General features: G+C 42.5%; 1 protein-coding gene across 1 annotated transcript; it reads right to left on the bottom strand.

The window, feature by feature from the left end:
• Positions 1 to 163: 163 nt before the first annotated feature.
• On the bottom strand, positions 164 to 14,224 carry TNNT3 (troponin T3, fast skeletal type; the record flags this gene model as incomplete). The annotated part of the gene is made up of 11 exons (XM_075753031.1): positions 164 to 563; positions 3,055 to 3,095; positions 6,126 to 6,216; positions 7,089 to 7,198; positions 7,401 to 7,514; positions 7,765 to 7,842; positions 8,185 to 8,301; positions 9,128 to 9,173; positions 9,964 to 9,982; positions 13,788 to 13,808; positions 14,197 to 14,224. Coding segments are annotated over 11 exons (714 nt in total), but the record flags the coding sequence as incomplete, so codon positions are not given.
• Positions 14,225 to 19,942: the final 5,718 nt, after the last annotated feature.

Genomic DNA, 19,942 nt, shown 5'->3' with positions numbered 1-19,942 from the left:
AACAGACTTCTGATCCTGGCTCTTTGTTGATGATGCTGAGCCTCATTCTCAGGTGTAGAGCTAGATCAAATGATATTAAATAAGGATTTGGACCACCTCTCAAACCTTTGCAAAATGGTATGACATTAAATAAAATACGAAACACCATTCCAGAGAGCTGTCATTGGAGTAGGTACTGGTCGTGCTTTATTTACAAAATCCAGAGATTTGTACACAGCAATCTACAGGAGAGCATAGGACTGGTATCAGAAGGATAAAGGAAACACTCAGCAGGAATTGAAGATGCCAGCAAGGAGTCATCACAGTTTCACAGGGAACCTGCTTCTTTTTGACTGAGGAAGCCACCAGACCCCTCCAGGAAGAAAAAGAAGAAAAGCAGCAGCAATAGCCAACCCAGGCTGATGTTGCGATTTTTGTTATCATTGATATGTGGGAACACAAGTGATTGGTGAAGGAAGAAAGAGGATACCAGCAGGGTTTCGGCATGCCACTAAGGGCCATCCTGCCTGGTTCTTTACTTCCAGCGCCCGCCAACCTTGCCCTTGGCTCCTGCCTTCTTGCTGCTACAATACAAAAGGAAAGAAAAATATGTTAGCATGATGGAAGCGGTGGGGCTCTGTGACCACTGTGCATTTCTGACTCTCAGATTAGGATCGAGCTGCTTTCACTTCTCACATGTTGGGCACACCTGCCATAGAGCACATCCTGAGAAAAATATTGTTGATATTGTGGAAAGAGATTCCTCCTCAGGCTCTTAGTGAAAGGCCAGGATTTGCATGCCTGAAAGAGGTTGACCCTCCCAGATTCCTGCATTATCAGGACAGAAGTCCAGGTGGTCTCAAAACTGAATGACAGGCCTAGCCAGCCACTGACTTGATGTTTCCTGAATTCAGATCCGCTATGATCTGGATTTTAGGATTGAGACCTGTTTCTGGAGAAAATTTCCTCATTATCAGGGAGCTCTAGTCAAATTCCCCAGATGCTCTAGTCATCTAGTAGCAGAGGCAAAAAAGCTGAGCAATAATTTAAATACAGCTAAAAATTGCTTTGCTCTAGCAAAGGCAGAGTGGCTTTTGACTTATATCATGAGAGCAAGAGCCTCCAAAAACAGTCCAAACAACTTTTTAGGCCTCCCCTCATATCAGTATCCCCATCTTGTGTGTGAGCAGTTCAGCTACACTCCCCACGCAAAGCACCTGAGGCAACTCTTTCCAAATAGTATCTTCTTGCGCACAGAAGGACAATCCTGCATGCAAGCCACTTACCTTCTGACTGAGAAGCAGGCACGCCTGGAGTCAGAGAGGGGCCAGGCATGAAGTTAGTTGGGTTAGATTCTGCACCGGTTCCCGTAGGCAGCACCTTGGCTTTTGGGGCTCGGCACACCACCAAACCTTTCCATCTCACACACATGATGGTGAGGCTGCTTCTTGAACCAAAGCACATGCAAACTGGGGGGTAGCTCTTTGACATGGCAGAGCATGGGGTTGGGGGCCAAGCACAAGGTGGTGAGGCCTTGCTATCAGCAGAGAGGCCTTCTTCAGAACCACTGGCTCCTCCAGGGAGCAGAAAAAAATGTGGATGACACATCTGGGGAGATTCTTGTGGTGCTGCCCCATGGATTGGTTCAAGAGCAGTAGCCATATTTACAGAAGGACGTAGCACAGTGACACAGACGTACACATAGTGGATACTTTACCTTTTGACCAAGTTAGACTTGGTCTATTTGAAAAATTGACCTTTTACATGAGAGAGAGCAGAGCGTTTTCTGCCTATCTTAAATTCATCTCAGTGTCCCTTTTGCCAGCCTCTCCGACGGTTCAAAACCCAGTATAGAAACTGCGTAGCTCCTCAAATGAAGGCAGAGTCCTTTTATCTCTGTAAGCGCCTGTGATGTTTGATGTTATGCCTAACCTTTAGAGTGTGCTTAAGGAGACTTAATAAAGTCTGAAGCAAAAGGATCACTTGATCCTTGTATAACACGTTAGCAGACATTGCTTTGGAATGATACAGTCTATCAGGAATAGAAATTTAAGTACACAGACATCTCACGAGCTGTGGGCTTCTCAGTGCAACCTTTTCAAATGATGTCCTGAGAGAGTATCATGTATTTTGGGGGAACAAACATGCAGTAATGGTACTGCCTGTTGTGGGTGATGTGGTAGTGCCCCTCAGAAGAGCAGCAACACCCAGACAAACCATGGCATCCTTCTGCAGCTGCACATTCTGCTCAGGTTTATCAGCCTACAGCTCTGTACAGAAAATACCACGGGAAGGTCAAGCCTTATGTTTGGCATCTACAGACAGCTGAGCCCCCAGTGTACATTCATGTGATAAGGCAGGGTGGCTTGGGGAAGTGGGAAGGTAGTGTGTGGTCACTGCTTTCATTCAAAGATGTCACCAAAGACTGCCACTTCATGCCTGGCATGACTTTGCTAAGAAGATGCAGAAGCACAGTGAAGATCAAATCCCTCCATTGCAGAGCTCTTCTCCCTTGCTTCCCTGTGTCTGTTAGTTTTCTACATCCCTAGCCCCATGCTTTCTCTAGGCCTGGTCTCTCATAAGTTCACTGTAAACACCTAGAATGGTTAAAGATATAAGAGTCAAAAAATCTGAAGAAATAGAGGTCTTGTGGGGAAGGAAAGTGGGAGACGTGATGAGTGAAAAGAACTCACAACAGTAATCCCATGATGTTAGTCTTGTTACACACCATTCCTTATAATCTTAGCAACCACTTGTTTACCCTTCGTAAACAAGGGTTGTATTCCCTCAAGTATTCAAAGCACCTCAGTCAGGTGTTTGAAAACCTCAGCAATAAGCAGATGGAAATTTTGCAGGCATGGTGTGAAGAAACATGATTTTTTCTTGTTAGCTGTTAACGTTCACTTCAGTTTCCCCTTCATTTTCTCAATGTGAGACAAGATGGGAGTTGCCCTTCCATCTCTAGCCTCATTTCATTGCAACAAGAAAATGATGGTGTTGAGGCTGAAGTGACTACTTTGAACACTGAGAAGATATCCCCAAGCCAGGAGCTAGGAAGGGGATATAGGTACTTACTGCTTCTGAGCCTGATCGATCCGGTTCCTGAGGGTGACAATCTGCAAACAACATATATGACCAAGGTTTTTAGAGATAAAGAAACCTTGCTCCTTCACAGAGAAGGGGAGTTTTACCTGCTGAAGTGCTGGAAGCAGGTGCCTATGGAAGGAATCCTTTGAAATAAAAGCTCACCCTTGCTTGAAGGAGAGAAATGTTGCTCCTTGGCAATAAATCTGCAAGCCAATTTCATATGTCAAGGGAAAGAAGAGCTAGAATTTTATAACCTTTATTAAAAGAGTTCCTATGTATACCAGTTAATCTCCTGTGAACTCACATGTCAAACTGCAGGCAAGTGAACTGGAATGAATGTCACCCTGGCCAGTTGAAAAGCTCTTGCATGCCCCCATCCACCTTTATGTGTCAGCTTCACCTTTTCACTCTTCCCCTACTCCTACACATTCAGAAGTGTGTAAGCTCAAAGAGCTTCCGTGGACTTTGGATGGGTACCTCAAGAATGGAAGGTTGATCACACATTCTGCTGGAGCACCTTTGTTGGTTGGGAGAACAGGATGTGAGAAGCTTACAGCTGTCACCACCTTCCCAGCCACTCATTTAATAAGAGAAGACAACTTTTAAAGGGGCCAAAGAAGAACACATTCAAGGAGAGCTTGAGCAACCACAGAGGAAAAAGTTGGATTTGGGGCTCTGAACACCTTCCCAAGCTCTGTTGATGACTGCAAGCCACTGTCTGTGTGAGAGTCTGTCCTACAAGACGGAGCATCTCTTTGTTTAGCCATAGGTAAACTGCATATTTCCACCTGATGCATGGGACAGCAAACACCTACCTTGCACAGGATGAGCATGTTATGGCCTGACTTAGAACCTCAGTCCTGGCCTATAGCCTTGGACTCACTACTGAAAACCTGGGACTCTTCCAGGTACTGGAAAAGCCCACCGGAACTAGGGTGTCATAGAGGGCCCTCTTTTGTCCCTTTGCCTTCTCATCTGTAACTGAGTCAAGCTTCTGCCTAATTTTCCAGCCTTGGAAAAAGGCACTTGCCAAGACATATGCTTTGCTCTGCTTTTGGTGTAATTCAAAGTTCACTGGTTCTGCAGGTACAAGAACTGATGACCCAACATTTGAATATTTGAAGTGACACTTGATATTCCCCACATCGGAAACAAAAAAAAAAGAAGTCGTACATTAGGTTGGCCCAACAATGGGTATTTCCTGGCTCATGTCTTTCCATGACAAACAAAAACAAAATAAGAAACTGAAACATTAGCGGGAACAGGACAACACAAGGAAGGAAAAATCAGCACATCAGCTACTTTTGTACTTACTCATGGAAGTTTTAAAATCTACAGCAGCTGTTTAAATTATTTTTTGCAACTATTATTTTTCCCAAGTGTGGAGGAGAACCGGCTGTCTTCAGTTTGACCCAAGGACTTAAGACTTACCTTCACTGATAACCTTGTGATAGTGACTATAACACTCATTCACCAATGAAGCACCAAAGAGCAATAGACACTAGAGCTAAAGAACAGCTCAACTCCTGTGTGTCCCAGTTCCTTCCTTTGTCTCTCCCTTGCATCCTTGCTTGTGTCTCTTTCATTCCCTTTGCTGTGTTCACTTACCTTTCTCCTCACTTTTTTCCTGCTATCATCTTTCCTTTTTTTCTTCCACTTTTCTTCTCCCAGCTCAGCTGTGCATTTTTCTTCTGTTTTGCTCATTCTTTGTGCTTTTTCTCCTTGCTTTTCAGCAGCAGCCACCCATCTCTTTGTTTACGCAGAAGTTCCATTACCATAGCATGTATGTCTCCCCTGGCACTGCCTTAATTCCTCTTGTTCCACCCCCAGTTGACCTGTTATCCTTAAGGTAGTCCTCTCCAATATTTTGCATCTGGATAAGCATGTGGTGACAAGATGGAGAATCTTTCCAAACACCATACCCTTCTTTTCTGTGGAGTGCAAGCTATTACACATGCATCCCTAAGCTTCTGCACGTATCCCAGGTACTTCAGGATGACTCGCCCATGCACATAATACCAGAGGTTTGGATAGGGAATTATTTTAGAGATGATCTGAGTGGGTTGCATGCTCTGATCTTTAGCCACATCCCTGTTGGACCCCAACTCTTTTCCTAAATTACCGCTTCATCTCTTTTCAAGGAATGAAAGGGGAGAGAAAAAGGAAGTGAAGGGAGAGACACAAGATCCAGTTTTCTCTTTTCTCTCTGCACTTGGAGCCAAGTGCCAGTTACTGTCTGGCACCTGGCCTCTGACCATGCGACAGGCTCATGCATTTGGTAGCCTTTGCTGCTGCTGTTACACAGGCAAGTTCATTGTACTTACAACTTGGAAAGCTCCTGCAGCCTGCAACGCATTGTTAAAATCTAAGAGAGATTGAGATAGTTACATTGGTGTTGCTCATTCACTGTCAGCATGTGCCAGTGTGATTGGGAATTAAAAGCAGAGCCAGACAGAAAGATATCTAGTAAGATTTCTCAGCCACTGAAACCTTAGGTACGTGAGTGCAGCCCTGTCCTGTGGCTGTGAAAGAAAACACATCCACTTTGTGTTACCATATGACACTTCAGTCAAGTGCTCCTGTCTGGAGACAGTTTTCAGTGACTCTAGAGAGCTCAGTCCACAGGGAATCTGTCTGGGATGGGAATAAAACTTACAACATTCAAGTGTGAAATCAAAGATGGGTTTAAAAATATTACTTTGCAATGGAGATGAGCGAATTCAGTTACTGAATTTTCAGGCCACAGTTACCTGTAGATGACAAAAAATGAACGAGGTGTGTTTGGGCAGAGGGTGGAGGGTCTCTCCTTTCTCTTGGGATTGCCTTTCCATGGGGCACTGAGAACCTTAAGAGCGGTCTAGCCAATTTCAGCCTAAAATGTGAAACCCAGTCCAAGCATGTATGTTAGGGGAACGCGGTTCCAAGTGTCTTGCTGCTTAAATATTGCAAAAGGGCATTGGAGACCCAAATGGTGTCACCACATGTCTTTTGCCAGAGAAGTCACAGAGATTTTTACATTTTGGACCAAGTGCCATTAGCAAAATGGCTTCTGAACTCACCTCATATTTTTTCCTCTTGATCTGCTCTGTAAAGTCATACTTTTCAGTCTCCAGCTGGTATAACCAGTCCCACAGTTCCTTAGCCTTGTCCCTGTGTGTTTATTGGGAAAGCAAGATGGGAGAAACACATCATATCATGTATTTTCTGCTGTTTTCACATCACTAGTAATGAGGCTTTTTACGTTTTATTTAATGCAATTCACACATCTTCCTGCAAACCTTTTCCATCCTCTGAAAGCTACTTACCATTTTCAAGGTCACATTTTTCTCACCTTCTAACCCGAGTACCTTTTAGGCTTGCACTCTTCTATGTGTCACACACAAACATATTTCCTACAGATTTAATTTCCCCCCTAACTCTTAATGAAAGAAAAGAGACCAGGGGAATCAGACGAGAAGGAAGGAGGACTCTGAAGGCCACCCAGATGAGCAGAGCAGTTGCTGTTGTGCAATCATCTCATCTGTTTCAGGGCTGAGGTGAGCCAACCCCATCTTTCAATCACGTGTAAACTCCCAACATGTGGAGTCCAGACTATCACCTGATGACTGCTCTGCACCAGAGCTCTCAGCTCACAGGCCTCCAGCCTCCATGGAGACCTTAGCAGCTCAACTCACCCCTGGAAATGCTGCAGATACCAATCTGTACGTTTGTTCAACTAATCTCAGAGCTGGGTTTAAAGTTTGTACATAGTCCCATAAATGACTTACCCTAATTAGCAGGATAGGCTAATGTAGCTATGCCAGGAGCATCGCTAGATGGCTACCAAACCATTTCAACAGTTCCTCATATCCCCATTTCCCATCCATTCTCCAGATGAAGGAAGGGTACAACTTAACATTGCCTCGTGATGAATTTCAAGAAAGGCCCTCTCTTCTACCTCATTTTTTCACTAGAGAAGGCTCCAGGACAGTAAATCCAAATTTCAGTGGGTTACATTCAGTAAGTTAGGATAAGCATGTTACCTCAGCTTGTCTTCATTAAGGTGGTCAATGTTCAAGGGCTTGCGCCTCTCTGCCAGGACCTTCTTCTTCGTCTCTCTAGCTGTTTGCTTCTTCCCTCTCTTCTGATCAGCCTGTTTTCAGAGCATCAATTAACATCAGACTGCAGACATTCAGGCTGAATGAAATTATTTCAGTGACAGAGCATGTAAGACAAGCTGCTAGGGATCCGGAAGAAGGAAAGGTGAGCTGTTTTCTCAACTTGTAATAAAGACTTCCCAGCCAGCCCCATGGTTTAATGCTTCCATATTTCTTCCACTGATCCATGCTTTTTACCTTAGCCAGATAGCTACTGTATGTGGCACCCATGGAGGACAAAGCCTTCTTCTTCTTGAGATCATCCTCAGCTTTTCTCTTGGCATCTTCTTCCTCTCTCCGTGCCTTTTCCTCCTGTGGAGTGTGACACACAAAAGCGAGTTACTCTAGAGGAGACTCTCAGCTTCCCTAGCAGTCAGTGTCACTGCAGGGAACGTGATCAGATAAGCATGTTGATAAGAATTGGCAACTCCTGTTTCCTGCCCGTGCTTTGAGAGGGTCATCATTTCTTCTCTGGACTGAGACAGGCAGAACCTGTAGTTTTTTTCTCTCTAGAGATCTCCTCCAATTTGATGCTGAGACAGAGAGATGCAAAGACACTTACCGCAAGCCTTGCCTGACGCTCCTTCTCCTTCTCAGCCCGGATTCTCTGTTGCTCTGCTCTTTCAGCTCTGCGCTTCTCCTGCAAGAGGCAGTGGGAGAGACATTGAGTTCATCATTGTGGGATTATCTACCTTCAGCGTTACGCCCCACCACCAAGACCTTTGGTTTGTAGAGAGTGAGAAACCTACTCCCATGCCAGAATATGCAGAAGGGTCTTATGTGCAATTCCCAGATGTAAAATGAGAGGCTGAGAAAGGGGACAGATATGGGAAGAAGTCATTTGGTGGTGACTTCAGCAGTCACTTCTGTACATGTCAATACAGCTTTCTGCCAAACTCTGACAGTGGACTGATGGATTCAACTTCACATCTACAGAGGATCTCTCAATCTAGTACAGGGAAATAGCAGTACAAGGACTCACAATCCTCTCCTTGAGGGCAACCAGCTCTTCCTCTTCCTTTCTTCTGGCTTCAAAGTGGCTGTCAATCAAGGCTTGTAGTTCAATCAGGTCTTTGTTCTGCCTTTTCTTTTGGATGTCCTAGAAGAGCAGGAAAATGCATTAAGCCAGCCCATATTGCTCTAGGAGCATGCCCTGGACATTCCCAGCACCCTGCCTACACAGAGAAACAAAAGCAGAAAGTGTCTGCAGATATCCATGGAAATCTATGGGATTATCTTAAATGGCTGTTGATGCAGGTCAGAGACAGTCAGAGACTCATCCAGGTGACAGTCAGGAGCCCAGAAGGGAACAGAATCCACATCTCTCATTCCCCTACACCGTATTTTATCCCTGGCTTTGCTTAGCTGCCTCCTCTTCACTTCAGGATATGAATCTTACCTAGAAAATATTCCTGCATTTTTGGGCAAAGCAGATATTTCTGTGGAGATTTTCAACATCAGAGTTTTGTCATTTTTCTATCAACTTTCTAGGAAAGTATTTGGATGTCTATTATTAAAATTCTGTTGTCATTTTAGGTAGTGTTTCTCAGCAACGGATGAGTATAGGCCTGCTTTATTTCAACCTGCAACTTTCAAACCAATTAGAACATTGGGACAGGGGATCTGAGAGCTCCTAAAACACTTCCTTTCTCCTTGCTTCATATATTGGCTTCAGAGATTCAAGGATCAAAAAAAGAAATACATGAATTAACATTTTATCTTAGTCACATTAGCAACAAATGTATCTAGAGAGTTTCAAGGAGCAGAGTATTTCAGTTTTTCACTGAAAAGAGGCAGCAAAGCATCTTTACTTTTGTCCTTGACTTTATCCTCAGCAGTATCCAATACAGGAGGAGTTATGTGGCTTTGCAGACATGTGCATGGCTCAGGTACAGACAGACAAACACAGTCTCAGGAATACTTACATCAAAATCTACTTTCTCACCCTCCGGTATTTTAGGAGCAGTTAGTCTGCAGAGAGTCAAAAACAAAAACAAAACAAAACAAAAAAAGGATTTTAATTTTAAAGAGCAGGCAGCTTTTTTTTTTCTGCCCTGCCCTCAGGAACAACGCTGACAAGGAGAAATGTTGATGGAGATACAGAGGGGTGAAACAGCAAGTCAATGGAAAACTACTCCAGAATAACACTAAGGACCATTGTCCTTCATGGAAGCTCATGCAGTGCAGGGAGTTACCCCTAAAAACCCTTTTCATTCTCAAAGCCTATGGTCATTCCCTACCACAGAAAGACGATAGCCCACAAGGCTGTCGGCACAGTGCTGCACACTCCTTTCTGGGCAGGTGGTGGAATGGGAAGGGAAGGTGCTGGGACCCAGAGCCAGATGGTCCATAGGAAACCTTACTTAAGCTGAATTCAGCCCAGCCCAATGTTTGCCATCCTTCCTACTGTCAGCAGTCCTGGATGGATGGGTAGTTTCCCAGCCACAGCTTCTCACAAAGGATTTAGTGCTGAGCTGCCTATATCTTGCAGTACTGTGAGATGACTGTATCTTGGACAGTTTACGAGTCTGTCTGACTCTGTCAGAAACTGGTCTTAAAATCCTGGCCAGTAACTACTGCTGAGGCATCCTGGGGCAGAAGCAGAGATCCTGGAAAGGCATGCAGGAACAGCTGCGTGTTGCCTGAGAGAGGGTTGGATAAAGGCTTCTAGTGGCCACTTGCCTAATAGACAATCTAAGGGCTTCTGCTAGATCAGAAAAATGATCCCAGGGTTTTGAAACTCCCTGCCCCTCATACTTACTTTATTCTGGGCTTCTCCTCTGTATTTGGAAACATGGAGCGAAACAGGAAGGGAAAAAGAGGGAGAACAGTTAGAACAACAGAGATCATGCCAGCTGCTAAAGTGAAAGGAGGAAAGGAAAATTTAATCTTAGGGGAAACATCCCAGAGAAACTGGTTAAATCTCTAGCACTTCCAAAAGAAATACACACATTCACACACCCCTTTTGCTAGGAGTGAATCTGTTTTTACCCTTGAAACAGAATTTGGCAGAAAAGAATCAAGAGACTGTATAAAAGTCCCAAATGTAGCATCTGGAAGGCAATGGTTTCAAGTAAATGCAACATTATTTTTCTCAAACCATCCTGACCATAGCTCTAAGGAGGACAGCTGGGCTGGAGGGTAGAAGAAAGTGTTGCCTTTTTCAATCAGTACTTCTTTCACTAAAGTTAACCTGAATTCACAGTCATGTCGATGATAACTAGGCTTTGCCAGTTTTGCTCAACTGCCTTTACATGGAGGGCAGGAGAGAAAAAACTTCATGACGCATTTTCTCCAGGTTCATTGACTCCCAAGATAGCTTAGGGCACATGTCCCTGAGATACCTTGGTGCCACGGGGAAGATGCTTATTCTTCTGCAGTGTGCGGTGCTCCTCAAACCCAGCTTGAAAAGGCCATCCTCTCTTAGCGAGCATCCTCTCCTGTTGAGGTACATGCAAAATTCCCGTGGGTGTTAATAGGAATGGTCTTTGCATCTCCAGGAGAGGTATAATGCCCTGATAGGCAGGCTAAACTGTCACAGAGACTGTCAACTTGGGCCCTCTGGCAGTCAGAAGTATTCCCCTACAAGTGACCTTTCCCTGGCTCTCAGAAATGTGCTGCTTTCTGAGTTACTTGCTTAACATTTGTGCTTGTGATCAATTCCCTTCCCTGCTATGCATTTTAAACTTCAGTTATTAACTGCAGTGTAATGCCAGTAAGTTCAGCACTGTTATTCTCACAAACAGAAGTACATTAAACCTATGTGTTTTTTCTGGCCCAGTCTCACAGGGACCCGGGTTGACTTTCATAACCACATGCTACATTTGAACTTTCAGAGATGCTTCTGGATACTGCATTACAAGACTCTCCCTGTTTTGCTTTGGTGGGAAGAACTAAGGTAAAAAACTCACAGCCTATTCAATCTGGTAAAAACAACCAGCTTCGTAAAGTAAAAGTAAAAACAGCCTCCCTCAGGAATGGGTGCACAAGCCCTGCTATCCGTATCATGATACAGAAAGCTATTATATTATATTTTTTCAAATGCCTATTTGCATCCTGTTTTGGGACTGATAGAGGGAATTGGGAATAGTAAATGGAACAGGGTAGGATAAAATAAAATGAAATGTTATAAGAGGAAGAAAATAACAAAAACTGATACTGGAAAATATTTAGTGGAGACATCAGTTGCAAGGATGTTGGATAATAGAAGAATTGAGGAAGTGGCCGGAAATGGGTTATTGAGATAATTAAGAGAAAAGACATGAGAGATCAGAAACCAACTTTTCCTTTCTCTCACACTTTCCGATACCGATTTCAGTAATGAAATTTTGGGGGGTAGACTTTTCTCAATTACTGCAAGAACACTGTCTACCAAAACATATCTCAGTTGAGGCCTCAAGATGCTAGAGCAACGCTAATAAAATAAACCGTAATTAGAAAAGTGTTTTAGAGCACTCGTATAAAGGAAGCCACAAATCGCTCCTCAAGAAAAATACTATTAGCCAACAGGGTGCTTCTACATTTCTCCAGTTATTTTTTCAGTTGTTTTGCTTTTCAAATTGCCAGTGAGCTTCTTAACACCTTAATTAAATCATCTGGGTTTTTTTTATCTGGAGAGAGGAAAAGTAATCACGATTAACCAGCCCATCAGGGATGTTATTCACACAGGATTCCCTTCCCTCCTGACATACACAGATAATTTTCAGAAACATTCCTGTTTAGCTTAAAGCTGCCAATTAGTAACATTTTAGAGGGGGAGGGGAAGTAGGCAGGAAATGACTGGATTTGTTTGTTGACCTTGGTTGTCAGGATCGACACCTGTCTGTCAATGACTGTGAATTTGGTTTCAGCTGCCACCAAATCAGCACTTTAAACTTAAACCAACAAACTATTGTAAAAATAAAAAGAAAAATTAAGGTTAGTTGTTCCTGAAATTGTAGTTAGAATATTTAAAGGTACCTCCAGAAAACCAGAAAAGGGGATAACAAGGAAATAGGAACCTTTATTAAATAACAAACAGTAATAAATCAGTCTTTTGCAGTGCATGACCCAGCATGGTCCATACTCTATGCACCAAAAGCAGCCCAGGGATATGATTTATTTTGAAATGCCCCTTCTTTGAAGACACCAAGTCAAGGAACTGGGCCAAAATTTGTTGACAAGCAGGAATTGTCATAGCAAATTCCTGTTCCTGTGGTGGATTTTGACTGACATTCTGGTCATTCTGCCCATGAACCATGGGGCTGTTACAAAATCCCCACATACAACCCTGCCAAAAGAAGGCAAGAGCCACTGGAAATCCAATTTCACTGCCCTGGTGATTAGAGAGTCTCTGAGTTTCTGGTTTCCAAAAGGGTTAGCGCAGGGAGAGTACACACCACCATAAATACAACCTCACTTTCTCCTGCCCAATCTATGAGATATTCACACACTGCTCCCCCTTTCTGTGAATCCATCTGAACTGCCTTTACTTCATTCAGAAATCCCTAAACACCCTCCCTTAATCCCACTTCTCAGAAGCAACATCTCTAACTCACAGTGTGTCCTTGGAAAAAAAAAATCAATATGCTATTAAAAATGAAAGAGAGAGAAAAAGGAGAGAAAGGCGCTCAGAAATGTCCTCAGGGTATTTTCCTATATAAGAAAAAATCCTGAAAAGCGAGCAAGAAAATTAAAACAAAACGAACCAAAAAAAAATATCTACAAAACCAAAACAAAACAAGACAACAGAAAATGCAGGATGGTTTCAAGTGGCATTGGGCTTCGTCTTTGGAAACAGCTGGCCAGGTGTTCTAGGGGTTGAGGCAGTCAGAACACAACTGAGCTACTTCAAAAGCCTGTAAAAGTCCATGAGAGACTTTCTACACATTTCAAATGGTTTTGAATTTGGCCCAGGGGCCTTAAGTTATCTTGCCCTCATACAACAGCAAAACTGACCCTGCATACATTCAGTTTTGGTCCTTTTACATGAGTCTTGTCCCCACTGATGTGCTCAAGCACCCACTCAACCAAATCCAGAGCAAGCTTCTAGAGCTTGGTTTTCACCACAGGCTTCTCGGTACAACAGTGACCCCCCAAGGGTGATTGGATATGCACATTAAGCAATTCTTTGCCGCAGAGATGTTTTGGCCCACTTCCTGAGTTTAAAATCAAGTGAGGAACAAAAAAAAATACAGAAAAAAAAGAGATGTTAGAAAGATGACTTTGTTGTCCTAAGACAACACTGAGCTACCATCATAGTATTCGCCTTCTTCATCAGCTGTAGGTTGAAGGATGAAAGAAAAGAGAAGCAGCACAGTAGTCAATCCACAATCAATGCGGTTCTCCTAATAGCAATTGTCCCCGCTCTCTCCCTGCTACGCTGGGAACCTCACACTCTCCGGAGATCGAACAAGAAGAACAAATGCCTTTTTGGTGATTTGATTTGGCAAACATACAGCCCTTTTCTCCATGTTCATCCAAAGTCATCCGGAGACACCATTTCCCTCCCATGCTCTCTTTGCTCTTGAATGAGGTCAGTGTTTAACACTGTTTCCCCAGCACTGAAAGAGAAAAAGGGTGGGAGTCCGTAGATGCATCACATACCTTCTTCAGGGGCTTCCTCTGCTGGTGTCATGGTACAAGCAGTGATGGAAAGACAGGAAATAGGAAAAAAAAAAACCAGAACAGATATTTAAAACTCTTGGAAGCCTGAGAAAGAGACCAGGAAATGCATGAAGGGGAGGAAAAATAAAGGAATTAGTGAATTAAGGCAAGGAGAAAAGGTATCTGGAGAGGCTGTCAGTTAACGATGCTATAAGGTTAAAGTAGTAGTAAGCATGGAGATTAAAGGAGAAAAGGTCTGCAAGTGATCATTGTGGTTAATATTTGTTTCTCTTGTTTTGTTCTCTTCTACCAACCCAAGACTCCTGTTCTCGGCTCTCACGCACACACACGCACACGCACACTCTTGTATTGCAACTAGGTGGAGTAAATCAGAAGTCATGTCACATACCTGGCTCATGAACTTCAGGTGTGAAGTGTCATGGACAAGGTGCGATGGAAAATAAGAGAATGAGAACGAGAAACCTGTTATTTCACACACCAAAAGAGCTTTTGAGCCAAAGGGGAGGAAGGGCAGAGAGGAAAAGGGGAGAGGGGCACAAAGTTAAGAAGTAAATCTAAGGTAAAATAAATTAATTACATTTGAAATAGCATATGAACAGAAGTCACAGGACAGGAAAGGAATTCAGTCAGGTGAAATAGGCAGATTTATGATAATAGTGCAGCGCTTAAAGAAAAAATTATGAGCATTATATGACATAAAGCACAACCTGACAGCACAGCGTACCAGGGTTTACCTTGATTTGAAATATGCACATGAACATAGTCAGCAGTCTCAAAGCACTATTAGATCCGCCCTTTGCTACAGTGGTATTTCAGACATTTGAAATAAACACAATGTGGTTCGGCAACCTACTGAAATACCTGCTGTCACTCATCATTGATGTGCAACTAACTTCCAAAGAAGTTTGGTTCTCTTTTCTAGATCTATGGCTAAGGCCATTTTCTTCCTTGATGACAACTTGGATATCTATATAAGTCTACTACTGTTCTTCACATCCATTTGCAACGTAGAATTACAAATGGACTACGTCATAGGAAGAAAAGGTTCATTTAAAGTCTGTGCAGGTCTACCTTTCATTCTTCTGGGGTTTTTTTGGCAAAGTAAGAATTGATCAGCAATGTGGATTTGTGGGGCAGATTTTGCTTTTCAGCCATACACACACTACTGAATATTTTGCAAAGTAGGCATAAAAATAATGCAAAATCTCACAGTATTTGTATTTCCTGTGTACAGTCAATGGGTCAAATTCTGCCCCAAGATTTGAACCAAAGCTTTCTCTATAGGAAGAAACATTCATTCTCGTATCACAGTGCAGAATTTAACCCATTTCACTAGGACACTTTTTGCTGAGCTACTTTTTCATGATAGTGGATGTGTTCACCTAGTTTTTTAGTAAAATTTTCATGCAACAAGTAAGTTTCCTCCTACTTAGTGCTGATTACATTTTACTGAGGAAAAAAAAATATCTAAAAACCCAACAATCCCAAAAGCATGCAAGTTACAAGATATCATTAACAGATAGGTTGTTATCTCCTGTCACCTTGTATTTGGTTCCCACACACACTGTCCCAGCAGACAGACACCGGGGAGTTTAGAAGTTAAATCACATACCTGGAGGGGGGGCTTCATTTAGTAAGAAGTGTCAGGGGGGAAACATAGGAAAGGAAGATAAAAGAATTAGAAATAAGTTATTCAGGAAGGGATCACCTCAAACTTTGGTAAGACCAGGTTGAAGGAATATCATTTGCAGACTAGGTTATAGGTATACAGTGTTAATAAGAGTGGAAAAGGAAAGTAATTACAGTGGGGTGTGAAGTAGACAGGAGGGGATGCCATAGAAATGAAAGATAAAAGGAATTTGAATGTTGATGCAACAATTGCAATAATTTAAATCATGCAAATATATAAACAGTGGGCAATTGTAGTAACACTGGTGGTCCTTAAATCTGAAAGAAAACATGCCCAAGTAGAGAGTTTTACAAGTGTGCAGTGTAACATATGTTCCAGCTATGCCCATGCCCTTTTAGCTGGTGGAGCAGGTGTGGGGATACAAGAGTTACTAAGGCTTTAAGTATATCTCTGTGTTTGCATCTGAAGCTCCACCACCTAAGATGTGGCCTCCACTCGCAAATGTGAGTTCAGCTCTGCAGAACTGGAAATATTCGGGTCTACACAGGGCTTGTCTCTCCTGCAAAGGAGTAGAAACTGCTCGAGCCTGTGTGCCGGGATCCTGCTGCAGGCGATGTCTGCGAGCATAAGCAGCTCGTGTTTCTGCAGCTTGGGTACCTGCTCTCTGCCCTGGCTGTGGTATAGTCACAGCCCTAAAAGTTTTCAGGGGCACTGAAATATTTCTTCTAAGCTTCTTGGAAGGTGACTCTTCAGTTACAAACAATAATTATACTTGTTTCCTATAAGGAAAATAAATTTCAGGGAATTGTAAGAATGGATTGATTCTTCATGACTAGTTTTCTTCAACATCTTCAAATTCCTATGTACAGGAATGCTTCAAATTAATACATAGGAATTTAGATGACACATATATGTGCTTGGTTAGATGGAAAGTGTCAGCCAAGGAAAAAAAAGGAATTAGAGGAAGAATCACACAACAGCACCAACTCTGAATTTGTGCAGGCCAAGGCTGTGAGTTAGAAGATGCATTAGACAAAGACAGTATTAATAACAGAGAAACTAAATAATCATACAGGGATGTAAAAGCTGAGACAGTCTCCCTCTGACGTAAGTTTTCTTTAAAGCTTGTTATATTTACATCTTCTTTATAAACTTTACTTTTTGTTATGCTTTATGTTACAGAGGGAAAAGAAAACATGGGGAGACTGTAGGTATGGCTTTATTGTTAATCAGATTATGTTAATACCTGGTGTTTCGCACAAATTTCAAGCTCATTTGTATGTCAGAGCTTGAGACCAACACTCAAGTAGTGAGTAGCAATTCAATAAATACCAGGGGAAAGAGGTACAGAGGCAAGCAAAGCAGCTGGGATGGTAGCAATGACCTTTAACTTGTGCAAACCAAGGTCAGAAAAATCTTAGGAGCAGATAACAGACAAGGATGAATATGATTAAAAGGAGAAGGACGTGAAACGAGAAGCAGCGAGAACAGGAGGGAAATAAGAAGCAGCACACAGATGGATGTTGAAGTGTTAAGTCATGCGAAAATCAGTCAGACAGCTTTCACCTCACTTGCTTCAACCCTGTCAAGAGTACAGATCTCGGCTAAACTAAGAGGCTGGTCTCCCTCTGTGGACAGCAGAGTGAAATAGCTGGGATGGGCGGCTGCTGAGATGTGACTGTTTTTTATTAAAGCTACTCCAAATGGCATAGAATCATTTTCACAGGCAGTTTAGAGGACACTGCAAGTTCAGTTTCTGCTTTTCCAGATAATAAACATTATAACATTCCCGTATGCGGTGTAAGGACGGCTCTGAGTCCAGTCAATGGCTATTATTACAGCTTATACATTCAGATATTTGTTTACAAAAATGTTATTACATTTTTCATGCAACAGTTAGCTCTTATCTTCATTATTACGCATCACAGAGCAGAGGAAATTATTACTGGTGGAAGGTGTAAGGAAGCTGCAAGTTACAGTTTATCATTAATACTTTATTTCTATCTTTTTTCTTCCACCATCTTTGAATTCCTGAGTATAATATTAGAGTTACTGGTATCATTTTCCAACAGAAACCATAGTTTCAATTAAATTTCAGTATTCAAAACTCATGTGGAATTAGCTAAGATTTTGGTAAAAAAAAAAAGAAATTGTTTCACAACCATAAAAGGTTGCATAGATCTTAACATCTCTAGAACAAAACCTTTTCATTTTTCGCCTTGTGACAATCTCTCGTTCCAGATTTGTTCTTGCATTACACTATATGTACACCCCATATAATCCATAAAGTCAATGCTTCAGAAGCATCTAAACCAGAATTTTCCTTTCAAAGTTTGGAAATCTTCCACTGATGAAAGATGAAAAAAAAAATATGTTGGAACAAAATGTGTTGTTTCAACTAAATAAACCCAATAATTGTCAATAGCTGCCAAACAAGGCGTCCTGTTTTTTTTTTTATTGTTTGTTTGAAAAGTTTCCATTTTGTCCCAATTCAGAGCACGACCCAATTGTAGAATTGCCAAGCGCAATTGAATTTCCAGCACACAATAACCCTTCAGATTGACGCAGAGGAATTCAGAAGTCACATACCTGGTTCATGGACTTCTTTAAGAGGGAAGTAGCAGGGAAGGAGATGCAAAGAAAGATCAGAGAATTAGAGCAAGAAACAGGATGATTAAAAAAACCTTATACTTTTTTAGCCAGGGTAGAGGGGTTAAAGGGATAAAAACCATTAATAAGATTAAAACAGAAATAGAGGGCATATATGGATGTCAATTAGAAAATCACGAGGAGGAAAGAGCGAAAGTTGGGAGATAAAAGATGCAGATGACTAACATATATATACATGTTATAAATCAAGTGCCATTGGTAGCCTTTGGTTGATGAAAATATTTACCTGTATTTAAATCAAGTCCATTACCCACAGGTTCGAATGTGTGAAAAGGGTATAGACAACCTGTTCTTATTCATGTGCATAGAAATCCCAGCCTCTGCGGAAAACCAATGGGCTCGGAAGAACTGCCATTGATTTCCTTAGTGTCCAGGATTTCACCACTGGTGTGTAGGACTGCACACCGGTGTGGGGAGGTGAGTACGAGCATGTTACTGCTCTCCAGCCTGCAGGCTAAAGTACCTGATGAAACCCTAGCTGGACATGCAGAGAGGGGGGCAGAAGGGCAATTGAAAGGTAAATGGGTTTGGGCTGGCAGGCTGTTGCTTTAATAAGCATGACCTACTATTTTGCTAATCACGCAGATTGTCTTACCAGATCTGGACTTTAATTCATGTTATAAGATCAAGCAAAAATGCAACCATGCTACCCTTGTTTTTGCATAATGCACATTAACCCAGAAAAATACCAATAGTTGTGGGCAAAGCATGCAACTACATCTTTTCTCTGAATTGGCATTTTCTGCAAATACACTGCAACCAAAATGATGTCACTCGGTCCAATCCTCAGCCCAACGGAAAACTATGTATGACGCGGTCTCACTCGTTGCTCATGACTTCAGTCGCAAGTCCTTCCACATCAGCATACATTGCTGCAAAAGCGAGTTTTGTCTCTGCGCAGTGGTGGGGGGACAGGAGGAGGAGGTGTGTGCGACCAAGGGATGTAGGATTGCCCCGGGGCACGGCTGTCCCACCTCCAGCCTCTGTGCACGGCGCAGAGGAAATGCTTTTGGGAACACTATCCCCGTACCAACTGGTATCCATACCAATAGCCTGTCAGAGAAATCAGAGCGCAGGGGAATATATAAGCAATGCCCAGCCTGTGTTTCAGGCATTGCTTTCAAAGCAGCGGTTAGTACTTATTACTCATCACGCTGTTTATCCTGCAAGAGCGAAGCAGCCGCCAGTGAACATGCAGAGGATGGTTTTGCATCCTCTCCTCTTCAACCACCTCCAGAATTCCTGCACATGTTACCACTTTGGACAGAAACAGAGGAATTTGCAGGTCATGGCACATACCTTCCTCATGAGCTTTAGTGGGTGGGAAGAGTCACAGAGCAAAATGCAAAAGAAGACAAGAGCATTAGAAACATCAGAACAACCTTTCACTTGTACAAAGTGGAGGGGGAGGGAAAGCCTGAGAGTATATTGCAAGGAAATAAAGTGAATATGGATACTGGATACGAAAAGCACTACTGGAATTGAGGGCACAAATGGTCTGAGATATTAGAAACATAAAGGGGTTTTAAATTACATTTGTCTTATATGCACATTCCTGCAGTCCTGCATAAAGCCTGGAGCAACATGCCACTTCACAACCCTGGTGCTCGCCCAAGTGGATTTACAACCTGAAGCCAGCATGTATTTGGTGCCACATGGCTGCACGTTCTACCATGAGACAGTGGCCTAGAAACTCCTTTGCATGAAGAAGAAAACTGTCTTTCATCATTTGCAAAGCTAAAGCATCAAAATATCACCAGTTGCTTTATACAACAGGGTTTAAACTGAAAAAAGGGCATGTGGAAAGGCTACTGTAAGAACATCAGCGCGGTAA

The sequence above is a fragment of the Balearica regulorum genome, chromosome 5 (assembly GCF_011004875.1).
Source record: "Balearica regulorum gibbericeps isolate bBalReg1 chromosome 5, bBalReg1.pri, whole genome shotgun sequence".
NCBI lineage: Eukaryota > Metazoa > Chordata > Aves > Gruiformes > Gruidae > Balearica > Balearica regulorum.
This window is presented reverse-complemented; position numbering and strand designations above follow the sequence as displayed.